We start from the raw sequence: 27,506 nt of genomic DNA on the forward strand, positions 1-27,506 counted from the left end.
GGAGTGCTTTTCAACTTCTTTCGGACAGGTGATGAGGGATGTTTTCACTCCATGGATGCAGCCTTCGATTTGGGCGTGTAATGGAGGACCCACATTTCATCTCCCATCACAATCCGAAACAGATGGTCATTGCCAGATTCATGGTAATGCATGAGCTGGTCCAGGCTGAATGCCATGCGTTGTTACATGTGTGTCAGGGTCAGTTGGCAGGGCACGCGTCGGGCTGACACCTTCCTGTATCGAAGAATGCTGTGGATGATCTTGTGAGCTCACTCATGTCCAATTCCAAGTTCTGCCACTACTCCATCAGTGGTAATACGCCAGTTTGCTTTAACCATATCATCCACCTTCCTGGCATTTGCATCTGTAGTGGCCATGCGCATCTCAGTATGTCCTGCATTTGTTGACGTCCATCACTGAATTGCTGGCACCCCAATTGCTGGCATCCCAATAGTGTATTGGCCTGTTGCATGTGCGTGTTCATCTGCCGTGTCATCTTTTGCCCATATCACACAACTCTGCCCACAGCTGACAGGGAAAACTTATGTTCTAACTCCTCCTTGTACATATCACTATGCTACTTCATACTATTTGTGATTGCACTATCTCAATGTAATGTATTAAATTAGCAGGAAATCAACCCCTTTGGTTTTTAAATGCTGCTTCCTCAGTTAATTTAAATAACTGTTGTTTATCTAAATTAAAATTTACTTGATTCAGCTGACCCTGATTTCTATGGAGCCTACAAAACACTTTTCACCTCACTAAAGCTGTACCCTAACGGAACATGTTTTGCATCTGAGATGTACACAATTTTCTAAATCACACGAAGCTATCAATGTTGTTATTTATACTTGTTATATCTGCTATCTACAGGCTGTGCCATTTCAACTGTGCAGTTCCTTTTACTTCTGTCTGAGCTTTATCTTTAGAGCAGTATTTCCTCATTTTCTTCCTGAGGTAAACCTTCCTTGAATCAGTATACATTTTGCCAGTTTTTAATTTTGGATTTAGGTGGAAACCAAGGTGCTCTTGGGGTTCCTTCAGTGGAATGCATTCTGGGTATCCTCCTGTATTATCCCCATTTCTTGCAAGCCTTTTTCTAACTATCTAGTTTCTGCTTCATCTAACACTCGAATACCCAGAGGAGTCAGAAGGACCCTTTTTGGTTTTTAAGTGCTAGCTATGTTTTGAAGAATGATTCAAGTGACATTTACTTTCATGACATTTATTTATTTGGCCTGTACTTTCACTATATTAAAAAAACAGTGCATTTCACTTAATTAATTTACACTTTTTTCCAGTTTTACCTTTAAAGCCCTTTAGAAAGAACCTATAATTTTGTTTATAGTTATGCCATATGTTTATCACATGCATTCTCAAGCCTTGGCTACTTTACTCTGTAGTGCAATAACTTACTTTTCATTCATATTATTGCCATATGAAATGACAACAATTGACTCGGTTCACCATTGTTCGTCATTCCCTTGTAAGAATCAGCCTTGCAAAAGTGATCGTGAGTTGAAGATTGAAGTGAATTGGAAAGAGTATTTACAAGATGAAGAGATTCTTGGAGAGCTACAAAGAGTTATGGAGTGTGATTCAGGTGGTGGTGTGATGAAGCAAGCTGGGATATTTTTACTTCCCCTCTTGTTCTGCCATCTGCCTACTTAAATTCATTTTTTTTCAATTTTAACTAATTACCATTAACATTTGTGAGTGTAATCTGTATGTCCATAAAAGAGAAAGGTTGGTCTTCAGTTTTAAAGAATATAACACGGGGTCTAATTTTGTGCTTAGTTTTATGTATGTAATTGATTTTCTAATTTAATTTGACTATTCCTAGTTAGTATATTTCACTTTAGAGAGAAATCAGTAATTGTTTCGTAACTTAAATTCTGTTGTTGACATACAAACAAATATAAATTCTGTAACAATTGTAAACATTTGGAAGATGAAATGCTGGTAATTTTAAAGTATTTAGTTGGCTCTATTCGAAAACATGTTATCAAAGCCAGACCTTAATTGATTCCAAAGTAATTAACTGTTTTGTCAGAAGTATTGTTTACATACATATATTTGTTAAATTAAACAAATGATTCGGTTTAACCCTTGTAGTTGAAGAAACTGTTAAAAAGAACCAATTTTTCGATGTAGTCAGTTAATTTAATGAGTTAAGTTTTAATTGTAATTTCTGTAAATTAAACTTTGAACAATGTGTAGTTTCAGCATCTATTATTGTGATGATATATAAGGGGCAGATTTTTGGTCACGGTTCAGTAAGTCCACAGCCGGGTTTCAGACGAGGAACCTGTGTTGGTTTGAACGACAATAATGCATCGACTTAACAGTGAAATAAGTGTTACACCAATAGACCGTGTGTATAAACAATGATATTGCCTGTTTCCATACGTACCTTTCTATTCTTCAAGAACTGTGAACTTTGTGGTTAGGCTTTTAAGGCTCGTAGATGTTCAACAGTAAACTATTGTAGCAGTATGTGGATTTTCAACTGCTAACTATTAATGAGGCTTATGGGAAGTTAAAACAATAGTGCACTGGCCATATAGATAACTGTGTGTTATTGGGGGTTGTGAAAAGTTAAAGTAACAGACTGTGAAACACAACTATGCATCTGTCGGCTACATTATTTAAAGTAGTCTGTGTTGTACTTCCACAACCCATTTTTCAGTCAGTGTAGCAATGCAGTACATTGACACTGTGGACAACAAATGAAGAAATAAATAAAGCAGGCAGAACTGTTACAGTGGCAAACTTTTTCTGACATTTCAGAAGAACAGTTTTTATTGCAGACATTGAGAGACGATGAATCACCTAATACTAATGACTCTTATTCTTCAGATACAGATAATGTAAGTTTATAGTCTAGTAAGTATATTATTATTATTATTATTGCTGCTAATTTATAATCATCATATTCTTATCTACATATAATGTTACTGTACTTAATTTAAATTTTATGGTGGCTTTCTTACATTTGTTCTATTATTCATGCTCAATAGATTGAGAAGAAACAAGTAACAGAAGAGGAGATAAACCTGTTCCTGGGAGTGTAGAACAAGTGACTGCTTCTTCATCGTCTGATGAAATACATAAAGACATTGCTCCTGATGGAACAGTTTGGATAAGAGCAGTGCCTAATTCACAAGGTGGGTGTCTTCCTAATCACAATATTTTGAGAGACTTTCCTGGACCTACACCACATGCAAAAAGAAATGTAAGTGATGAACTTGTATCAAGTGTTTGGCACTTGTTCATGGAAAATTTTATAATCAAACATATCTTGAAATGTACTGTGATGCACACAGAGTACCAGGAAATGACAGTTGGTCAATGACCAGGGGTCCACCCCCAGTAGCTGAGTGGTCAGCGTGACGGAATGTCAATCCTAAGGGCGCGGGTTCGATTCCTTGCTGGGTCAGAGATTTTCTCCGTTCAGGGACTGGGTGTTGTGTGGTGCTAATCATTGTCATTTCATCCCCATCGACGCGCAAGTCGCCAAAGTGGCGTCAAACAGAAAGACCTGCACCAGGTGAATGGTCTACCCAACAGGAGGCTGTCATCACATGACATTAATATTATAATGACCAGGAAAGAACTAGAAGCATTTATCATAATTATTTATGCTCATAGTGTGAGTGGCTGCCAGAGTAAAGACCTTCACAGCTTATGGTCAGATTCCTGGGGCCTACCATTTTGCGTGGAAACCATGAGTAGAAATAGATTCTGTGAGATTACAGGATTCCTCAGGTTCGACGAGAAGTCTTCACGCTCTGTATGATTACAGAATGATAAGTTTGCATTGGTTTCTGCTGTCTGGAACAAATTCACAGAAAACTGTACAATGTGTTACAAACCTGGAAGTGACATAACAATAGACAAGCAGCTCTTCCCAAGTAAAACTAGGTGCCTGTTCACACAGTTCATGGCTTCAAAGCCTGACAAGTATGGGTAAAGATACTGGTTAGCTGTAGATGTTGAAAGCAAGTATATACTCATGGTTTCCCTTATCTTGGTAAGGACACAGCATGATCCCAAGTTTCATATTATGGAGTGATGCGTCTTATGGAACCTTTTCTGGACAAAGGCAGAAATGTCACAACAGACAATTACTTCTTTTCACTCAAACTAGCCAAAAAATTGAAAGAAAAATTAACCTCCCTTGTAGGAACAGTAAACAGAGCAAGAAGAGAAACATAACATTATCTGAAGTCCTTGAAGAGTTCTTTGTATTCCACAACAGTTTTAAAACATGATGATATTTCCTTGAAAGTCTATCAAGGAAAGAAGGCAAAAAATATGCTAGTAATGTCTTCCCTTCGTCCCAGATTTACCATAAATACAAATGAGAAAAAAACTCCACAAACTGTATGTTATTACAACAAAACAAAATTTAGGGTTGACATAGTAGACAAAATGGCAAGGCAGTACTCAGTCAAGGCTTCCTCAAGAAGATGGCCAGTGTGCACTTCTTCTACAATATCCTTGATCTAGCAGGAATAAATGCACATGTAGTATTTAGCGTTGTTACTGGGAAGAAGATCAAAAGAACACATTTTATTCAGCAGCTTGCAGATGAACTACGCTCACTCTGAGTATGTGAAGAGCCACTTTCCTCGTGTGACCACAGACAAGTATGAAAAGAATGAAAATGAAGACGAAATTCCACAGAAGCACTGTAAATGTCAAGTTCTCAAATTCTGCAAATGTAATAAAACTATTTCCAATTGCAGTGTTTGTAAGAAGATGGTTTGTTAAATGTACAAAGGAAACTAAATGCAAATGTGTAAATTGTGGAAAACAATGAAGTAGCTGAAATTTCTGTGCACATGAAAAGTTCAATTTTTTTATGAATTTAGAAGAAAGAATAGCCTGTTACTTGCTTGGGTGTTAATAGGTTCAGTGAAATTTGCTTAAATGTCAATAAATAATATAATATATGTCTGTTTTTTTTTACTCACAACTCTGAAATGGCTATAAATCTTGTAAACATTAAAATATAATAAATGCTTAAAATTTTGAAATAATCATTCAGAAAACAATTTTTACAGTTCCGTACAGTAAATGGCACAACTCCAGTAATAAATATAGAATTTGAACAGAAGTCTGTAGCTAAGGTAGAATTTTCAAAATTTTTAGGTGTGTCCATTGATGAGAGGTTAAACTGGAAGCAACACATTGATAGTCTGCTGAAACGTCTGAGTTCAGCTACGTATGCTATTAGGGTTATTGCAAATTTTGGTGATAAGAATCTCAGTAAATTAGCTTACTATGCCTACTTTCATTCACTGCTTTCGTATGGCATCATATTCTGGGGTAATTCATCGTTGAGTAGAAAAGTATTCATTGCACAAAAACGTGTAATCAGAATAATTGCTGGAGCCCACCCACGGTCATCCTGCAGACATCTATTTAAGGATCTAGGGATCCTCACAGTAACCTCACAGTATATATATTCCCTTATGAAATTTGTTGATAATAATCCAACCCAATTCAAAAGTAATAGCAGTGTGCATACCTATAACACCAGGAGAAAGGATGATCTTCACTATGCAGGGTTAAATCTGACTTTGGCACAGAAAGGGGTAAATTATGCTGCCACGAAAGTCTTTGGGCACCTACCAAACAGCATCAAAAGCCTGACAGATAGCCAACTAACATTTAAAAATAAATTAAAAGAATTTCTAGATGACATTTTTTAGATATAAACTAAGTAAAAAAAAAACTTAATCATTAGTGTCATGCAATATTTTGTGTAATGTAATTTCTTGTACAGACATCTTTTATTAACCTGACACGTTCCACATCATTACGAAGTGTCGTATTCATGATCTATGGAACAAGTATTAATCTAATCTAATCTAATCTAATGACCCCTCTGGGCATTCGAGGGGCAGGCAAAGTCTGGGCATTCGAGTGTTAATCCATCCTAAAGAAGTACAATACTAGGTACTGGCAACTAAGTGCTTTGCAATGCATACAATAAGCAGGCCTACAATTAACACGTCTTTAATATATCTTGTTCTGGTATGCAGTACAGAATTCCAAGAACACTGTTAATTATGTTAACAGCCCTAAATGTGGTATGTAAATATTAACAGATTTATGCCATGACACCAGTCTCTGCCATAGCAACATAAGCCCACCAATATGATTTCATATTCACATAAAAATTCAGTATTTGGTTTCATGAAACCTTATCAGGTTTCAATGAGAAAACAACTGAAATGTTTCACAGTCTGTCAAGTAACTGAACAAAAATTAAATATTTCCACCATTGGAAATCATTCACTGTGCGTGTTGGGACATTTTTTGTGGGTCTTGATAGGAAGCAATTTCATATTTTTAAAGTAAGAACTAGAATTTTCAATGACTTCACAATGCATAACAGAAATATTTATGATTTGCATTGGCTTTTATTTTAGGAAGCAATGTAAACTTGCCAACAATACTGAAAATTTCTTCAAAGGTGTTTTACAAAAATTGGAAATATTATCTGCTCAAATTCTATTCCAGAATATACGGTGATTCATGTGGCTCTGGCTTCTATGTCTTGAGAGAAAGCCATTATGCATCTGTTAACTTATAACAATACAGATAATCATCTCGAGAGCCGATCACAAGTACTCCACCACATACCACCGGGGATGAAAATAATTCACAGCCAATATTTTTTGTGTACAAGAGTTCACCTGAAACAGAACAAACCAATAGGATTTTTCGTTTTTATAGTTGAGACATCACAGTCTCACAGTAGTTTCATCAATTTTCCTCTCACTTTGTTTATCACAGTACATTCAACATTAAAAAAGCAAAATAATAACTTCTCATGGGGTGTCAAAGAGACAGGAAGTTGAATATAAAGATGAAGGAAAAACAACAGACAAATGTTGCTAAACCTTGAGCTTTTAAGATTGATGGCTATTTTTTAGTATAAAAAGACAAAACAGAAAAGGTAATTAGATTTCATAAATAAGCACATTGGACAAAATATTTTCCACCTCCACAAGACCTCAGGCTGATATTGTGTAACGTTGCCTCTAACCCTGAGGATGGCCTCAGCTCAATCTGATCCACCATGTACCAACAATTTCTGTGTTCTTTATTTACATTTGTAAATGGTTCAAATGGCTCTGAGCACTATGGGACTTAACATCTATGGTCATCAGTCCCCTAGAACTTAGAACTACTTAAACCTAACTAACCTAAAGACAGCACACAACACCCAGTACATTTGTAATTTTGTTACTGTCATTCATTCACAAATAAATTATTCATGTAGTGTAGAAAGTATTCTTTAACAACCAATTATTCTGATTATTGTAAAAATAACTGCTATGAAATTATGCTTTCTAATTCCAATGTAACTCTATAGGCACACCCATCTTAAGGTGGAATTTCAGTTTTTCCCAAATTTAAAAACAGTTTGAACCTGACTGTACCAATAATTATTTTTTCCTGTACCAGTTTGTCTGAAATATTTTGTATTTAAGATTTCAGACTGATTGGAAATTAACTGTCCATTTTTATTTATTTTTGAATTCCATGGATCCTTGATGCGAGGATCCATGTATCCATGTATTTCAGGAAAACATATTTTAGCAAACTGGTATACAATAATGTAATAATTTTTGTTTTCGCATATGTTAGAGTCCACTATGACTAACTACTGATCATAAAACAATACAACTAAAATTAGCATAATTAAAGTTATTTCTTCAAAACCATATCTATTACATTATTTATGCTAAAATTACCTTAATGAAGCTATGTGTAGATAAATATTTACATAGAATTCTAAAATAGCACTTTCTGTCACATGAAATTTATATAAAAAGTTATATGCATAAAATTTGCAAACTTGTATTTTGAGTATGGGGTAGACATCTCATGCAGAGTGTAAAGTTTGAGGGCAGCTGGCATTTGAAAGCACAAGGAGTAGGTATGTTTTGATCAACTGTGCAAAGTATTGTAAATTATTGTGAACTGGTTGAAAGTGGCAGTGTGGATATTATACAAATCAGAAAATAGTTCGCCTGCAACAGTGAATGCATTTCATGTATGAATAAATATTGCAAACTGAAGAACCTTGGAAACATTTCTGGAAATAATTACTTCCAAGACAGTGATAGAAATAAAATGCAAGATGAAGATAAATATATTGGAACAGTATTTTATTAATAAAACATCCAGTTGTTGATTTTTGTCTGCAACTTGCAGTTAAAGGCTAACAAATCCCAAAATCTCAATTAGACAATGACAGAAAGCCTTTGGAAGCTGCCAACAATCTAAATAGATGTCAAGTTCAATATATTTTCCACTTTTGATATGATTTTTTTTTTAATAGATGAAAAGAGGTTACTGATAAGCAATGTATGACCTACAAAATCTGCTGAGGGATTATCTACGTACTGATAAAAAGAATGAATTCATATCTAAAAGGTACATGCTGTAAATGGTTTCCATTGCATTGTCAACAATACTGAAACTACAGTAAGTAGAGATCAAGGTTTTGTAGGGGGAATTAAATCTTCTCCTTGTCTATATTCATAGAAGAAATATCTACATTAGTAGATTTTACAGCTATGTTAATTAGAGTAGTGTAGTATAACTTTTAAACAGTTTTTTTAAAAACTTTAAAAAATTGAAAACACTGTGTAAGTTCCAGCAAAGTGATGTAAAAAAAGATGAAAAAGAATTAGTTGCATTTATGTTCACTTGTACAATTAGTGTGAGGTGCAAACTGGTGTCTAGATAGCACTGGATTTTTCGTGATACACAATTGTCAGGGCAAAATTTATTTGTAGCCAGCAAGGTTAGAGAGGACAACACACAGCAGCTGGACACCAGGCACTAGTAGGATGCAAGGAAGGTGGTACAACAAATTTCAGAGGAAGAGCTCTTCACAGGTGTTGAAATAGGCCTCAGTCGAGAAATAGGCGTCTTGCGACTACACCTGGTTAGAAAACCACCAAAAGCTTACAGAAGAAAACATTGAACCCTGTGATGTCACTTGATTTGGAGGCAGTTTTATTCCTATCCTTTAAGCTGATATGTGCAGCATGAAAAATTTTCACGATCACTTGTCACTATCTCGGTAAGCTTTGGTAACAAACTCATCCCTAGACAGGATGACTAAGTACTCTGGAAGGTTATTATTACACTCTATAAAACATTTTAGTACCTTTTCCAATTTTTTTTGAGAAAAACATCAAATTGTAAAATTCTATTTCCATAATTTTTAGTGACTCCCTGTTACCTTGTAATTAAGGTGATAAATCTATAACAATTATGGACAATCCGTAATAGTTGGCAGTTCTCCATTACATCTTGAAATCAAAATACTCAATGATAATACATGTTTGGACTTCCAGTTCATGTAGAACAATTTAACCATTTCAATTTGCTTGCCACAGCAGTAGAATGAGTGTCATCATACTAATCAGTTTCATAGCTTGTTTATTCATTATAAGTACAGAAAAACTGTGATGCAACATTTTCCAGCATGAGATGCAAAACAAGGTAATGTGGGATGATGTGAAATCATGAAGTGGTAACCTCTAGAATGGTTTTGCAAAGGAATATTTCTACTGAGATCAAGGCACTGTTTCAAAAATGTGAGGGAACATCCCCTCCTGACAGAGTAGACTTGACAAGAGAGGCAGCCCAGGGATGGGCAACAAATCTGTGCTAACCTTTAAAATTTATTTTAAAGCATGGCTGCTCCATAAGGAACATGGCTACAAATATTATATTGTTTTTGTCTTCAGCAGAGATAGATAATGAATGAAGAGGCAGCCAAATAAAGAAAATAAAATGTAAGAAAAATTTTCTCACTTGGCAAAAGATAAGGGGAGGCAGTTGGTGAAGAGTGCCAACCTGGTCTCTGGGCTTCCTGAGGTAAACTGCCCATACAACACGTGCCAATGACAGCTCACTACTTCACTATCTTTTAACAGTGGCATTAGAAACCAAAATAAAATTTTAGCTGTTAACTACAGATAAGAGGTTTAATGGAAGAATTCACTCAGAAATGTTTACACACTGCAATATTTTTGGTTGTAGCATGGATGTTATTTATTGCTGTCAAAATTTCTTAAGTAACTGCTGATAATGAAGTTAATCACTTAAACATTCCTCGTCAGTGGTGAGTTGTTACAAGTCTGTAATGGAATAATGAGCCCTGACACCAAAACAATTGATTCACATAAATACAATGATTGTTCAATAAATAATGCCACAAAATTTTTACAGCCATTAATATATGAAATTATCCTTTCTGGTACTTAAAAACTGAAGTTTCTTCTGCATGTGAACTAAGTTTTGAACACTGCTGATAAAAAGCACAGCCTTAGTGAACCATCACAATGGTGTCTACACAAGACATTCATTACAAGCAATGTGCTGTAACTGAATTCTTGGTTGTAGAAAAAGAAACAATGGTGAACATCCACAAATCTTTGTATGCATTGTATGGTAATGATGCAGTTAATAGGAGTACTGCTGGGTGATGAGTAAAGTGAGTCAAAATGCCATGAAGTGCAGAAACTGAGTTTCATGACTGACCAATTTTGAGATGGTTCTGTCACAGCCGTTGCTTCCAACATAGTGAGTCATGCAGATGCCATTATTCATGCAGACTTGCACATCACAACTTGACAATAGACTTTACACATATAAGTGAACATTGTAACTGCATGTGCAATGACTGAGACTCTTGGATATTAAAAACTTTGCTCAAGATGTGTTCCACAAAAGTTCACAACAAACCACAAGAGTTAAAGAAAAGTCATTTAATCTTAGGTGTTGGAACAGTTTGAGGCCAATGAAGTGATCTTTGTTCATGGATTCTTAGAGGTAATAAAACCTAGGTGCATCACTTTGAGCCAGAAACAAAACCAGTCACTGGAGAGGCACCGCCCAGAAACACCAACAAAAAAGAAATTCAAAGCAGCTCCCACTAATGGAAATGTCATGACGATTTTCTGATATAGTCATGGTGTCATTCTTGTGGACATGTTGCCAGAATGGTCAACCCTTAATTCAAAAGCATATTTTAAGACTGCAAACAAACTCAAGAACCAGTTATAAACAGTTCGGTCTGACAAGAGTCTAACAGAAATCTTCCTACAACACGACATGCATGCTGACACATAACTCTTAAAACCTGGGAACATGCTGCCAAATTGGGTTGGACACCATTGCCCTCATCCATTCTACAGCTCAGACTGAACACCCTTGAACTTCCATTTGTTTTGGCGACTGATGGATTATCTATGTGGGACATTCTTTGAAAATGATGAGAGTGTAAATCAAACAGTGAAAACATGGTTATGAGCACAGGACAAAAAAAAGGGAAGTCATGCCCTAACATAATACTGTGTAAGACGATAGAACAAGATGAAGATTAAGCAAAAAAACAGTTGGCTGCATATAAAAGAAATGTTGACACATATTGTCACCATATTCAATAATAAACATGTTCTGAGAAAAATTTGTGGGGTGTGATTCATTGACTTATTCCCCAACACAGAACAGATACATTGCTGCAGTTGGTTCTAATTAAGACAAAAGAACATGTATTAATGCCTAATTATTGCTAGTAAGTTTAATTCATCAAGACAATATATATTATGATGTTTGACAAACCTGATTTTGCATGAAGAATGTATAGGGCACCAGAAGTAGAAGCTGCAGCAACAAAATCTACTTTGCTGTTGACAGTACTAAAAGGAAAGGGTGTTGCATAAACAGGTGAATCCAGTTTAGTTGCCCACAACAACTGTCCATTTGTACCCAAGCAGTACACCTGTAAAATAGCACAACAGATAAAACTAAGGAATATTTCTTTTTGTGATATTAGATCATTGCATGAAGTGTCATAAAGATTTTACTTTCTCTGGGTTACAACAAGCATAGCTATGAACTCTTGCTCACACTCTACAACTAACAGTTACTGTTTAAAAAGTACAAGTCATAATCTGGGCTGAGAAACAAAAATTGCAATGTATAATTAAACAAACAAGCTGGAATCTGATATTATTTAATTCAATACTCTTAGCGATTTGGAAGCAATAATGTAGTCTGCCAACAGCCTGATAATCTCATCATGAGCCATTGTAAATGTCATTTTCATGAATGCAGCATAAAAAGATATCTGTTTATTTTTTGTAGAATACAATGTAAAGTAACAGTTCATACGTTATCCTCTTATGATTACAACCAGTGATGGGGTAATGAAGCAATATAACAGTTGCACTTTTTATCTCTCCACCAAATGAATTTAATGCAGATATTACACTGCATCTCGCATTCCCTACAATAGGTTATTCTGTGATTACTGTATGAGGAGCATCTCTCTGACCGCACTCCATCCCAGCACTGGCACTGGTCAGCTAGCAGATGATTCTGGACGAAACCCTGTGGTCAGGGTGTTTATCAAAACTGCCTACAGATCTCCAGGTTCATCTCCTCCCCCTACCCTAAAATCCATCGGTTCACGTGTGTGGACGGCTGACAAGGTCTATTTGCTTACACATCACTGCCACCAACAGGAGCTCACGCAACACGTTGGCACTCCTGCACCAGTAGTTTGCCTGGCCACAGGCAGGGGCAGCCCACACTCTGGCCCTACGACTGCTGCACCACCTGGCACCCAGCGCACACACTCTCTGCCCACAGAGCCGCTGCATATCGCACCTGCGTTGACCACCCTGGCGTACGAACCTGAAGACATTGATGACGATTGGCCGCCTCCTCTCCAAACATACCCTCACTGTTGGTACCACATCGTATACAGCGATGATGCGAAAAAGTGCCACTCCCCATGCAATCATCCGAAAAGCCAATCATCTGATAAGCACCAACTCATGCTACATTCCATCCAAGCCTCTGCCCCCTCAAATGGCCACCTTTACATCACAGACTATTCTTCGAGTCGCATCTTCCTCATGGACACCAGTGCTGACATCTCAATCATACCTAAATAGATGGTCACATACCCCCTCACACGCACACGCTCTCTCCTGTGAGCCATGAACGCATCTACAATCCAGACATGTGGATCCGTTGAGCTTCAACTCTGCCTCTCTAACAGCCTCTCCCTCCCATGGATCTTCCACATGGTGAACATCAAAGAACCGATCCTGGGAATCGACTTCTTATCACACCACCAACTGTTTCCAAAGTTCATTCGAGGTTCTCTGTTTCATCACACCTTTAACTCTCACATCCTGTGTGACCATGCTCTGACATCTGCTCCGAGTGTGAAAGACATTAACTGTGTACTGCATCAGTGCGCGGCTCTTGCGAGCACGGCTTGTGCAACTGTGAATCGCGTCCTGGCAGGAAGGGCCAAGACATGCACCCACTGCTGTGAGAACGCTGTTCTGAAATATCGCAGTGCACACACCAAGGACGAGCTTGCTGTGATAACCGCCCACATTAATTCACACCACTCGGCAGTGCCGACACCCGAGCCTTCATCCACCACACCTGGCCGCTCCGCCGACAACAGCACACAGGTTAGCAATATCACAACTATCTCATGTGACTCCAGTCTCAACCACACAGTGTTACCCACGGCTTCCCCATCCCCACCAAGTGTGTTCCACTTGAAGGTCACCGACCTTTCTGACCTCATGTCCCTACAGAATCAGGATGAAGACAAACAGCAACTTTTCAACAGCATCTCCATTTTGCTATGTATCAGAAAAGCAAAATTTGCCAGCGTCTGAGACGAGGTCTGGTGCAACTCCTCCACTGGGACCCTCCAACTCCTTATTCCCCCCCCCCCCCCCCCCCCCCCCTCTGCCATTCATTGGTTGAGCACAGTACGTTCCTTGTATCCTTGTATACCCTGGAATTAAGTCATTGACACACCTTGTGACCAAACTATTTGTGTCACAAGACATGAAGTGCAACTGTCAGACCTGGGCCCAAAACTGCATCACCTGCCAGCACAACAAAGTCATGGGTAGAGGACGTACCTCTCACCAACATAACTGCCAAAACCATGGATAAGGCTTTTGTTCCTTCCTGAATTTCCCGCTTCGACTGCCCCACTACCGCCACCACCAACCACGGCTGGCAGTTTGAATCAGCAGTCTTCGCCCAACTCTGCCAGCTGTATGGTATCAACAATGTCGCATGACTGCCTACCACCCCCCAAGCAAATGGTCATGACAGTTATCCTGTAGACTATGTAACATCAGTATAATCTTATCGTGAAATTGTTTTTGTAAAGCCATTTAGCCTGAAGGTGAGGTATTCCCTCGAAACATGTAGCAAAATAAATAAATAATACAATAGTTAACAAAGTTTGTGACTAGTAGTGGTAATTTAAAAAAACCTTTACATATTTGGTATAAGTAGATGGTCATGTGGGTGGAACTACTGCAACCAATACTCATATAACTTGCCATCAGGCAGAGTGCAATCACTTCAGACTGTTCTGTGATTCACTGACAACTACTGCTATCACCATGCTTCACTATATCTGTTGGAAAGGTTTAGGTTGGCTATCTATCTCATTTACGTCATCAAGGTATGGACTAGGTTGCAAGCTATTAATGTATTTTTTTGTGGTTTTTGTAAGAATGACAACAAGTGTGATAATATACCGCAGTTCCCTTGCACCTGAATATTATTGGCAGTATGAGTCCATAAGACCCTGCAGAGTAAATAAATCAGTTTCAGCTAACTTTAACAGTAATTCCTTACAATTGATGCAATCATTACCTTGTGATCATGACAACCAAACAATTGATGCAATCATTACCTTGTGATGATGTTTTTGTAAAGCCATTTAGCCTGAAGGTGAGGTATTCCCTCGAAACATGTAGCAAAATAAATAAATAATACAATAGTTAACAAAGTTTGTGACTAGTAGTGGTAATTTAAAAAAACCTTTACATATTTGGTATAAGTAGATGGTCATGTGGGTGGAACTACTGCAACCAATACTCATATAACTTGCCATCAGGCAGAGTGCAATCACTTCAGACTGTTCTGTGATTCACTGACAACTACTGCTATCACCATGCTTCACTATATCTGTTGGAAAGGTTTAGGTTGGCTATCTATCTCATTTACGTCATCAAGGTATGGACTAGGTTGCAAGCTATTAATGTATTTTTTTGTGGTTTTTGTAAGAATGACAACAAGTGTGATAATATACCGCAGTTCCCTTGCACCTGAATATTATTGGCAGTATGAGTCCATAAGACCCTGCAGAGTAAATAAATCAGTTTCAGCTAACTTTAACAGTAATTCCTTACAATTGATGCAATCATTACCTTGTGATCATGACAACCAAACAATTGATGCAATCATTACCTTGTGATCATGACAACCAAACAGCAAACATAAACCACTGTTATCTTCAGGTATGCAAGCAGATTCAAAGAAGCAGAGGGATGAGAAGACATTTCCACCAGCTTGAAATGTCCACAGCTGTAACAGAAGGAAATTCTTCAGGGACACTTGAAGAAATCAAGAAGAATTGAAATATTCATTACTCACAAAAATAACCAATGAAAAGTATTAGTAGGACAACACTGCCATCTTCAAAAATCATGATGTGCGTCAACTGGTTCCATCGTAATACAACATCATAAAAAACGCACTATAACCTATGTAAGAACCGCATCAAAACATTGTTAAGTTTCTTGAACATTATCCTGAAATATGATTTCAGCACAAATAGATACATAACAAACCAGCCAGGTGAGTCAAAAAGAACAAATGTTCTTACAGAGACCCTTTACTCCTGAACCAGACTCATTCCACGGTTATTTATTTTTCTGGTGGTTTAAAAAAATTGTAAAAGGACTTTCTTCTACAGTTTAAAATTACATACATATCTTCAGCTAGGATATTCAACGTTGAAGTTGTTTGTTGTTATTTTTTGTATATATAATGACATAGTAATTTGTAAAGTTAATATGTTAGGTTGCCCCGCTCCATAGCTGAGTGGTCAGCAGAGCAGAATGCCATGTGCGAGGGATCTGGGTTCAATTTCCAGCAAGGTGGGAGATTTTCTCCACTTGGGAACAAGGTGTTGTGTTGTCTTCATCATCATGTCTTCCCCAACACTGAAGTTGCCAAAGTGGCATTGACTAAAAAGCCTTGCACCAGGCGAAGTGGGGGGGGGGGGGGGGGGGGGGGGAGTCATAGAAACAGAAAGTACTTCATTAATTATTATGTCAACTGGAGCCAACAGTCAGAACTGCAGCCTCAAGAATCTACCCCTAGATGTACTGCAGCCAACAATGAGAAAATGAAGATGAGTAAAAAAAATTTTTTGTTTATCTTACACTTCTCAAAGCTTTTGAAACTAATGAAGAGACTGAAAATTTACTGGTGATGTGTGGAAGGGAAGAGTATAAGGTTCAGATTGTACTAGATAACAAAACAGCAAGCCAATCAATGTCAGGTAGAGTTGCATCTTTACTCACATATGGGGCAAAACTGCTGGGCAATAAGATATTAAACATCTACTGCAAAACTAATGAACACTGTATTGTTAGTACTAACCTCATCACCTTTCGATGCACTATAACAGTGCACTATCCCACGAACTTCTGCAACTACAACAACAGAATAATCTGGCTGATGAAAGGACACAGGTGATGAGAATATAGGTGCAGAAAGATGACGCTGCCAAACAATTTGTCCAGATGTTTCTTCTACTGCAACTATGGTACCATCAAGTGTTCCAGCAAAAATCAATCCTATATGAGAATTGACACATGGTGAGGCACAAATGCCACCTCTACTCAGTTCAGAAGACCACATAGAAGTTCCATCCTGTAAAATACATTACAATTTGTTTTAAGTTTAAATGGGGAAAAGCTTTCACTAAACTTGAAAACATTCATATCATCTAGATAACAACAGCAAACAACATTACAATATTACAAGATGTGGTGTTTATGAGAAAGATGCCTTCTGCACACACCGAATGGCAACTATCTCAGAATCACTATGTACATGAGTTCCCACAGTGTATATACGTTTAAAAAAAATTGTCAAAATGGAAGGCAAGGTTCTGGAATCAAGTCCCAGTCTAGGAAATATTTTGATCAGCCACAAAGTTCTGAGATGGTTGCAACTTTGCTGAAAGATCCATTATTATTTGGCTCACTCCTAGCACATTTAATACCATTTGCAAAATGAGGGTTGTCTTGTGAACTTGTTTCCAGTATTATTTAAAAAATAAGAAATTATTCTGGCTCTTCTTTCTTTTTTGCAGGTGAGAAGGTAGTATAATAAGAGAATAAAAGCAAAAGAGACCTCTGACAACTGAAACAGTAGGATTGTCGAATAGTTTTTCTTCTGTGAGTGTAACAAGAAACTGACTGAAGTTTCCACTGCCAAACACCACACAATAGCTAGTTAAGTGTGTATCCAGTTGCAGATCTTGAAACATATGCAGTTGGCAAACTGGTGGAGGACATGTGGGATCTGTCCCATACACCCACCTGTCATTTCCTAATTCATACCTGTAATATCACAGTAGCCTGTAAGAACCATATTATACACCACCTCATATTCAGAGATTCCTGTGATCATGACACAGAAGTAATTGTCCATTTAGATGAATAGGCTTGTTTTCTGATATCTTTGTGATGTATGACTGTAGTATTTTCTTTTGCCCCTGTACTATAAAATCTTTGGAAATATTCTGAGCCATCAGTAACTATTATTGTATTCCGGTTAACTGCTCTCTTGTTAAACTCTACAAACTTCCTATGGAGGCAAATTGTAGGTACCCATTTAATTGATCCATCTGTAGCAAGATGCACAAATTTTTCATGAGTAGTCAGATCTACTGCATATGAGAGACAGTCATACGGTTTTACTTATCACCTCAAAGAATAAGGTTACAAACTTATTTCTTGATCACAGGAATTTCTGCATAGTGCTTACAATGAGCTGGTATCTGATATGGTTCTTACATGTTTCCCTGTCCTTGCTCTAACATATGGTGTAAGAGGCCTGAATTAGGAAATAACAGGTGGATACATGGGATATGTTCTACACGTCCTCCACCAGTTTGCCAAGTTGCCAAAGTGGCCGTCCAATTGAGTCTTGCACCAGGCCATTGAGCCACATGAAACAACAACAACAACAATAATAATAATTGGAGTCTTGCACCATGTCATTGAGTCACATGGAATAATAATAATAATAATAATAATAATAATAATAATAATTATTATTATTATTATTATTATTATTATTATTATTATTATTATTATTATTATTATTATTTTATAGTGTACATATAAAGTTATGTACTTATTTTTTGTTTGCAGATAAGAATTTCAGTTTGAATCTGCAAGCAAACAAAATAAATATGCAACATTATTTTTTTGAGGTGATTTTATGACAATTCCTCATATAGTCTCAGAACTACAGACACAGTTCATAAGAAATAAATTGTCTGCTACACACAACAATGGGACAAGTACTAAATTCACTGACTTGGACACAGAGGTACTGAAGAAGAATGATACCTTCATTAAGAAGGCTATCGCAAGGACAACGACTGACGAGTTCAGTATTTACCTGGAGAAAAAGATGCCAATGAGTAGTGTGTAGTGATAGCAACACAAACAAAAGAGTTATGTTAGAGGTGCTATTTATGTACTCCTTGAAAACCAAGTGAAGAGCCATTTTTGGTGCGAATATTAATGCAATTAATTGTACAGGAACTGTTTCCAGAAAGAGATTGTATCATCCAAAATGGAATGCCCTCATTCATATGGCAGGCAACACCCAAGATTGGTTTGGTGAGTGTAGGGATGCATCTTATTTGGGTCTCCAAAATCTCAGAATTTGAGGTATGCATTGCCTAAATGGCCCACTGCCTTTCACCAGATGCTCTTCAAATTGGAACAGTTTCTTCAAAGAAAGACTATAAGTATCATTTAGCATCGATATGTCAGACCTGGTCGTCTAGCAGTAAAGCACATGTATGGAGACCAAGAGGTCATGGGATTGAATTCCAATCAGACCAAGGATTTTTCAGTTTTTGATTCGACCTAGCCCTCACCTCTCATTGATGTGAAGAGTTGTCAGAAAGAACCTGTGGTTTGAATTCCATGTTGGGGTAGATCCCCTTTCCCGGTTGGGAAATTTTTGTATGCTAGGTGCAAACAAACTGCCAAAGGGGTGTCCAATTGGAATCTTGCACCAAGCCACTGAGCCATATGAAATAATAATAATAATAATAATAATAATAATAATAATAATAATAATAATAATAAAATAAAATAATTAAATTAATGACACACAAACCAAAAGAAATTTTATCAGACAATAGATAACACACACATTAAAATAGACAATCCACCAAACATAACAGACATGGAACACTTCTGGAGCAACATATGGTCAAACCCGGTACAGCATAACAGGCATGCATGCTGCATACAAGCAGAAACAGACACATACAAGATGATACCACAAATGCCTGAAGTGATAATTTTGCAACATGAAGTCAACCGAGCAATTAATTCTACACACAATTGGAAAGCCCCTGGAAAAGATAAAATAGCAAATTTCTGGCTAAGGAAGTTCACCTCAACACATTCACATCTAACTAAATTATTTAACATATCTAAAAACAAAGATGATGTGACTTACCAAACAAAAGCGCTGGCAGGTCGATAGACACACAAACAAACACAAACATACACACAAAATTCTAGCTTTCACAACCAACGGTTATTTAACAGTTAAACTGCAGACCCATACACATTCCCTATTACACTTACACATGGAATAACTTATCTGAAACCTAAAGATCAAGCAGACACAGCAAACCCAGCTAAATATAGCCCCATAACATGCCCACCAACAATATACAAAATATTAACTTCAGTCATTACACAGAAATTAATGACACGTACAACACAGAACAAAATTATATATGAAGAACAAAAAAGGCTGTTGCAAAGGAGCACGAGGATGTAAAGAGCAACTGATAATAGATGCAGAGGTGACATATCAAGCTTAAACTAACCAAAGGTTGCTACACTACGCATACATTAATTACTGAAAAGCTTTTGATAGTATACCACACTCATGGTTACTACAAATTGGAAATATACAAAGTAGATCCCAAATTGATACAGTTCCTGAACATTGTAATGAAAAATTGGAAAACCACACTTCATATCCAAACAAATTCAAATAATATCACATTACAGCCAATACAGATTAAGTGTGGAATATACCAAGGAGGCTCACTAAGTCCTTTCTGGTTCTGCCTTGCTCTGAACCCACTATCCAACATGCTAAATAATACAAATTATGGATACAATATTACTGGAACATACCCACACAAAATCACACATTTGCTATACATGGATGACCTAAAACTACTGGCAGCATTAAATCAACAACTCCACCAATTACTAAAGATAACAGAAGTAATCAGCAATGATATAAATATGGCTTTTGGAACAGACAAATGTAAGAAAAATAGCATAGCCAAGGGAAAACACATTAAACAAGAAGATTACATATGGATAACGACAGTGACTGCATAGAAGCAATGGAAAAACAGATGCCTAAAAATATCTAGGATACAGACAAAAAATAGGAATAGATAACACAAATATTAAAGAAGAACTAATAGAAAAATATAGACAAAGACTAACAAAAATACTGAAAACAGAATTGACAGCAAGAAACAAGACAAAAGCTATAAATACTTATGCTATACCAATATTGACCCACTCATTTGGAGTTGTAAAATGGAGTAACACAGACCTAGAAGCACTCAATACACTTACACGATCACATTGCCACAAATATAGAATATATCACATACATTCAGCAACAGAAAGATTCACATTAAGCAGAAAGGAAGGAGGAAGGGGATTTATAGACACAAAAAACCTACATTATGGACAGGTAGACAATTTAAGAAAATTCTTTCTACAACGAGCAGAAACGAGCAAAATACACAAAGCAATCACTCATATAAATACATCGGCTACACCACTGCAATTTCATAACTACTTCTACAACCCTTTAGATCAAACAATAAACACCAGATATTACAGCAAGCATATTATTAAAGATCCCAATACCACAACAGATAAATGCAGACTTTGCAAACAACAAATAGAAACAGTAGATCACATCACAAGCGGATGTACAGTACTAGCAAATACAGAATACTCCAGAAGACATGACAATGTAGCAAAAATAATACATCAACAACTTGCCATACAACATAAATTAATAAAACAACACGTTCCCACATACAAGAATGCACCACAAAATGTACTGGAGAATGATGAATACAAATTATACTGGAACAGAACCATTATAACTGATAAAACAACACCGCATAACAAACCTGACATCATACTCACCAATAAAAAGAAGAAATTAACACAACTAATTGAAATATCCATACCAAATACAACAAATATTCAGAAGAAAACAGGAGAAAAAATTGAAAAATACATCCAACTGGCTGAGGAAGTCAAGGACATGTGGCATCAGGATAAAGTTACCAATTATACTATCAACTACAGGAGTCATACCACACAATATCCACCAGTACATCAACGCAATTCAGCTACATCCAAACCTATATATACAACTACAGAAATCTGTAATTATTGATACATGTTCAATTACCTGAAAGTTCCTAAATGCAATGTAACATATACCGTACAGTTAAAAGGAAGTCACGCTTGACCAAGGTCCGCGTCACTTTCCATTTTTAACCAGACCTACTGGTCAATAATAATAATAATAATAATTATTATTATTATTATTTAATATCATATTAACAATGTAAGGAAAAGATAGATTCCTACTTACCAATAAAGATGACATGTTAAGTTGCAGACAGTCCACAGCCTTCATCAGGAGGAGAAAGAAGGATGGACACACACACACACACACACACACACACACACACACACACATTCATATTCATTCACACAAGCAAGCACATCTCACACACACATGACCGCCATCTCTGGAAGCTTGGATCAGGATGCTATATTAGGTGGATAATCACTTCATTTTTTGTCAAATTCTTTTAATATCTCTGACATAGGTCACCCTTGTTCACTCCTGACTACATAGCACCATTTCACTGATTTACTGATTTCAGAAAGCACACTATGATTTTATTTTTCTCTTATTGAATTTCTACTGACACTTCTTCGATTCACTTCAAACGCTCCTCCAAGATGTGCTGCTTGCCTGCCTTTGACAGCAGAATGACAATGCTCACCGAATCAAGTAACAGGTTGCTTCTTAAGATTTCCTGTGAGATTTCAGAAGAACCTCAGCAGCTACATGAAAATTCTGGAAACTATGCCTATTTTAAACATATTCAACAGGTTGTGTTGTGTCCAATCAGTTTTGTTGAACTCGGCAGCCTACTTTCTATGATGAGATGAGGTCATTAGAGTGGAGATTTTAACTGACTTTACACAGAGTAATATCAGCTGAGCAATGACAGCAACTGGACAAGTAAATGTAAAAGAATGGCTTTGGTGCAGTGCTGAAATATGTAATCTTTATTCAAAATTCATAGGTCTTCTGAAGTAGAAGGGATTTTCAACTACTTTACTCTTAGAGAACATTTGATTTGAGCTCCAACGAGCACTGTCCAATGATATGATCAGTAACTTCGACAATTGTCTCCTGATCAAACGTCCCATGAGGAGTAAGGAAATGAAAGGGGTACACACTGTCACAGCAACTACCTTTAAATTGATGGTACAAAAAGTAGGTGAGGCACTGGATGTCTTATTTAAACTCATAGCCATCCTTGTGTTCACCCCACTATCTCTAATGTCATCCTTTTGGTGGGAATGTAGCCTCTCAAAATGTGAATGCCAAGAGGTTAATATGGGTTTTCCATTAACACACACAGGATGGTCTACCTTGTACAAAGACTTACATTTTTTCAGATGCATCAGGAACCCATTTAATACCAATGGACAGGGGAAACATTTCAATAGCATAATTTCTGTTCTGCTAAAGACAGCTATTACAGTCACTTTTGTACTACTCAAGGCTTTTATGATTCTTTTAAGCAACACTTTAGCAGCAGACAAATACTCTGCTGCCTAGTAGGTCATTTATACAGGGTGAGTCAAAATTATGTGAACAATCTTAATTTTGTGTCATTTTCTATTCCACGTTGTTAGTACCCACGGTTGACAAATTCACAATGGAACAGAGAAGAGTGGTTGCAAGATGGAAGTTGTGCAGTCGCCAGCAGAAGTGTGTTGAAGGTTTGCAGAATGATTTCCAGACAGACAGCCACCAAATTGTTAAACAATTTATCACATTACTAGAAGTTTGTGGCAACTTGATCAGTAGCAGAGAATTATAATAGAAATGCGAGGTGCCCCTGAACTGGCAGAAGTTTCTACAGTGTAGGAGGCCATACTACAGAGTCTATCAAAATTGTTGAGACACTACAGCCTGGAAATGGGGAATCCACAGAGAACAGTGAACTAAATTCTAATCAAGGACCTCGGCATGCACCTACAAATCATTCAAGGTTTGACTACTTGGCAGAAACAGGAAAAAAGCTGAGAGATTCTGATAGAATGTCATGGATGCAGCCTGGCATTGTTAGACAAATGATTTTCTGTGATGAAGTTACTTTTCATACCAGTGGTCATGTTAATCATCATTACGCAATTTTCTGGGGTACTGAAAATCCACAAACGGTTCATGAGCATGAACATGATTGTGGGGTGTGCTGTGACTACTGGTGAAGTTGGCCCATTTTTATTTACAACCCCAATGGTGAATTCACTTGGCTACTTACAAATGCCAAAACATAACATGCCCCCCTCCCCCTGCCCCTCTCTACAACTAACTTAGATAAGAAGGGTATTTCCAACATGATGGTGCACCGCTCTTTTTGCTAGTTCCATTGATGTTTTTCTTGATCAGACATTCCCAAACCATTGGATGGTCATGATGGACCATTGTTATGGCCTCCTCTATCTCTGGATCTCACACCCTGTGACTTCTTGTTATTGGGTGTGATAAAGGAGCACATGTATAGTAAAGGAGCACATGTATAGTACAATAATAAGAGACCTCGTAAAACTCTAGGACACGATACAAGGAGTGATATCCAACATTTCGCCAGAAATGTGCCTTTCAACACTAAATTGTACTGTTGAATGCTGGTCTGAGTGCATTAACTGTGCTGGTGGTCAGGTTGAGACTCTGTATAACGAAAACCCTGAGTAAATGCTTTCTCTCAAATAATGTCCAATAATTTTGAGTCATTGTGTATTTTGTATGTTACAATACATTTTTTCTTCTGTAGAGACAGAAACAACCCCTAGATGGGGAAAAAGGGAACACAATGGGTTATTTTTAAGTTATGAGTGAGATGTTGTTCTTTGATGTAGACTTCCTACTTCAGTTCTCGAATTCTGCTGTTCTGAAATCAACGGGCTTCTTAGCGAACTGCAATTCATATATATATGTATAACAAGGGCATCTGCACGTGTATGTCTGCCTTTGGAATCATTTTTTATAGGGTTACAATGAAACTTATGCAAAGGTGGGAACAGGAGGGGGAATTTCATCAATCTGTAAGTAAGTTTTACTGGTCTCGGTATAACTTACTTCATGCTACTATGGTACGGACAAAAATTAGACACTTCAAACAGCCCATAACGGTATGTAATAGAAGAACAGACATTATGGTGAATAAACTCAACTTCTTTACATTTAATCAGAGCCTATGATCCACTGAAATTCAGTGTGTCATATAACTCCATAATAATTGGATATTTCACCAACGTATCACTCAAAGAATGTTTGCCTGTATGGAACCATCTGTTTCCACATGAAAGCTCTTGGTCCAAGGCCATTTCACTCATTTCAAATATCCCACTTTGCCATTTACAACCATGTGTGTATGAAGAAGAGGAACACATCCTCAGATGCCACCTGTTACTATAGTGAACATAAAATTGTGTTTTCTTACAGTACATATTTACTAAAGACTACTTAGAAGCTCATATCAATCATGTTTCCTTGATGGGATGAGTGTTAGTACACTCTGTTAACCAACAAAAGTCTAAGAGTTTGAAAATTTTTGATTTTGTAGAACACAGGGTTGTTCCACCTCAAATGAAGAAAATAGTGGACCAACCAAGAAAAGCTTCACATACACAGGTAAGCCTAACAGAAAAGAGGCAGTGCAAGTGCTCTATGGAGTGTTTCACTTCAACACTAAATATATCATTTTGATTACATAATAATGTAAATAAAATAGAAAGAAACTTTCACATGGGAAAAATATATTAAAAACAAAGATTCGAAGACTTACCAAGCGGGAAAGTGCCGGTAGACAGGTACAATAAATAAAACACACAAACACATACACAGAATTTCTAGCTTTCGCAACCGATGGTTGCTTCTTCAGGAAAGAGGGAAGGAGAGGGAAAGACAAAAGGATGTGGGTTTTAAGGGAGAGGGTAAGGAGTCATTCCAATCCCGGCAGGGGAAAGACTTACCTGTACACTCGCACACGCACACATATCCATCCGCACATACACAGATACAAGCAGACATTTGTAAAGGCAAAGAGTTTGGGCAGAGGTGTCAGTCGAGGCGGAAGTACAGAGGCAAAGAAGTTGTTGAAAGACAGGTGAGGTATGAGCAGCGGCAACTTGAAATTAGCGGAGGTTGAGGCCTGGTGGATATCGAGAAGAGAGGATATAATGAAGGGCAAGTTCCCATCTCCGGAGTTCGGATAGGTTGGTGTTGGTGGGAAGTATCCAGATAACCCGGACGGTGTAACACTGTGCCAAGATGTGCTGGCCGTGCACCAAGGCATGTTTAGCCACAGGGTGATCCTCATTACCAACAAACACTGTCTGCCTGTGTTCATTCATGTGAATGGACAGTTTGTTGCTGGTCACTCCCACATAGAAAGCGTCACAGTGTAGGCAGGTCAGTTGGTAAATCACGTGGGTGCTTTCACACATGGCTCTGCCTTTGATCGTGTACACCTTCCAGGTTACAGGACTGGAGTAGGTGATGGTGGGAGGGTGCATAGGACAGGTTTTACACCGGGGGCAGTTACAAGGGTAGGAGCCAGAGGATAGGGAAGGTGGTTTGGGGATTTCATAGGGATGAACCAAGAGGTTACGAAGGTTAGGTGGACGGCGGAAAGACACTCTTGGTGGAGTGGGGAGGATTTCATGAAGGATGGATCTCATTTCGGGGCAGGATTTTAGGAAGTCGTATTCTGCTGGAGACTCTGGATCAGACTCTGAATGTGGCTCTCCAGCAGGGATACGACTTCCTAAAATCCTGCCCCGAAATGAGATCCATCCTTCATGAAATCCTCCCCACTCCACCAAGAGTGTCTTTCCGCCGTCCACCTAACCTTCGTAACCTCTTGGTTCATCCCTATGAAATCCCCAAACCACCTTCCCTATCCTCTGGCTCCTACCCTTGTAACTGCCCCCGGTGTAAAACCTGTCCTATGCACCCTCCCACCACCACCTACTCCAGTACTGTAACCTGGAAGGTGTACACGATCAAAGGCAGAGCCACGTGTGAAAGCACCCACGTGATTTACCAACTGACCTGCCTACACTGTGACGCTTTCTATGTGGGAGTGACCAGCAACAAACTGTCCATTCGCATGAATGGACACAGGCAGACAGTGTTTGTTGGTAATGAGGATCACCCTGTGGCTAAACATGCCTTGGTGCACGGCCAGCACATCTTGGCACAGTGTTACACCGTCCGGGTTATCTGGATACTCCCCACCAACACCAACCTATCCGAACTCCGGAGATGGGAACTTGCCCTTCAGTATATCCTCTTTTCTCTATATCCACCAGGCCTCAACCTCCGCTAATTTCAAGTTGCCGCTGCTCATACCTCACCTGTCTTTCAACAACTTCTTTGCCTCTGTACTTCCGCCTCGACTGACACCTCTGCCCAAACTCTTTGCCTTTACAAATGTCTGCTTGTATCTGTGTATGTGCGGATGGATATGTGTGCGTGTGCGAGTGTACAGGTAAGTCTTTCCCCTGCCGGGATTGGAATGACTCCTTACCCTCTCCCTTAAAACCCACATCCTTTCGTCTTTCCCTCTCCTTCCCTCTTTCCTGAAGAAGCAACCGTCGGTTGCGAAAGCTAGAAATTCCGTGTGTGTGTTTGTGTGTTTTATTTATTGTGCCTGTCTACTGGCGCTTTCCTGCTTGGTAAGTCTTCGAATCTTTATTTTTAATGTGATTACATAATCAATTTATCTTGTTAAAAGAATATCTTAATAGAACAATTAATACATATATTAACAATATCAAATGAGGTGATTGTTATCTAAAGTCCAACTTGTGCACACCTTCAGTGCAGTAAGACAGTCTGTGTAAGTGTTGTAACTGTTTTCTGGTTGATGGAGCTAAAATTGTCTAAGAGGGAATTTCATGAAGTAAGTT

At 37.9% G+C, this 27,506-nt stretch overlaps 1 protein-coding gene across 1 annotated transcript in view; it reads right to left on the reverse strand.

The window, feature by feature from the left end:
* Positions 1–6,247: 6,247 nt before the first annotated feature.
* Positions 6,248–27,506, reverse strand: part of LOC126355640 (beta-alanine-activating enzyme) — a 152,454-nt gene continuing 131,195 nt past the window's right edge. Inside the window, exons 12-15 of the mRNA XM_050006004.1 lie at positions 16,558–16,830; positions 15,358–15,474; positions 11,671–11,830; positions 6,248–6,713 (exon numbers count right to left, since the gene is read on the reverse strand). Of these exons, the coding sequence (XP_049861961.1) occupies positions 6,589–6,713; positions 11,671–11,830; positions 15,358–15,474; positions 16,558–16,830 (675 nt within the window). The 3' untranslated portion in view covers positions 6,248–6,588. The remainder of the gene's footprint in view (positions 6,714–11,670; positions 11,831–15,357; positions 15,475–16,557; positions 16,831–27,506) is intronic.

This window comes from Schistocerca gregaria, chromosome 3, assembly GCF_023897955.1.
Source record: "Schistocerca gregaria isolate iqSchGreg1 chromosome 3, iqSchGreg1.2, whole genome shotgun sequence".
NCBI classification, from domain to species: domain Eukaryota; kingdom Metazoa; phylum Arthropoda; class Insecta; order Orthoptera; family Acrididae; genus Schistocerca; species Schistocerca gregaria.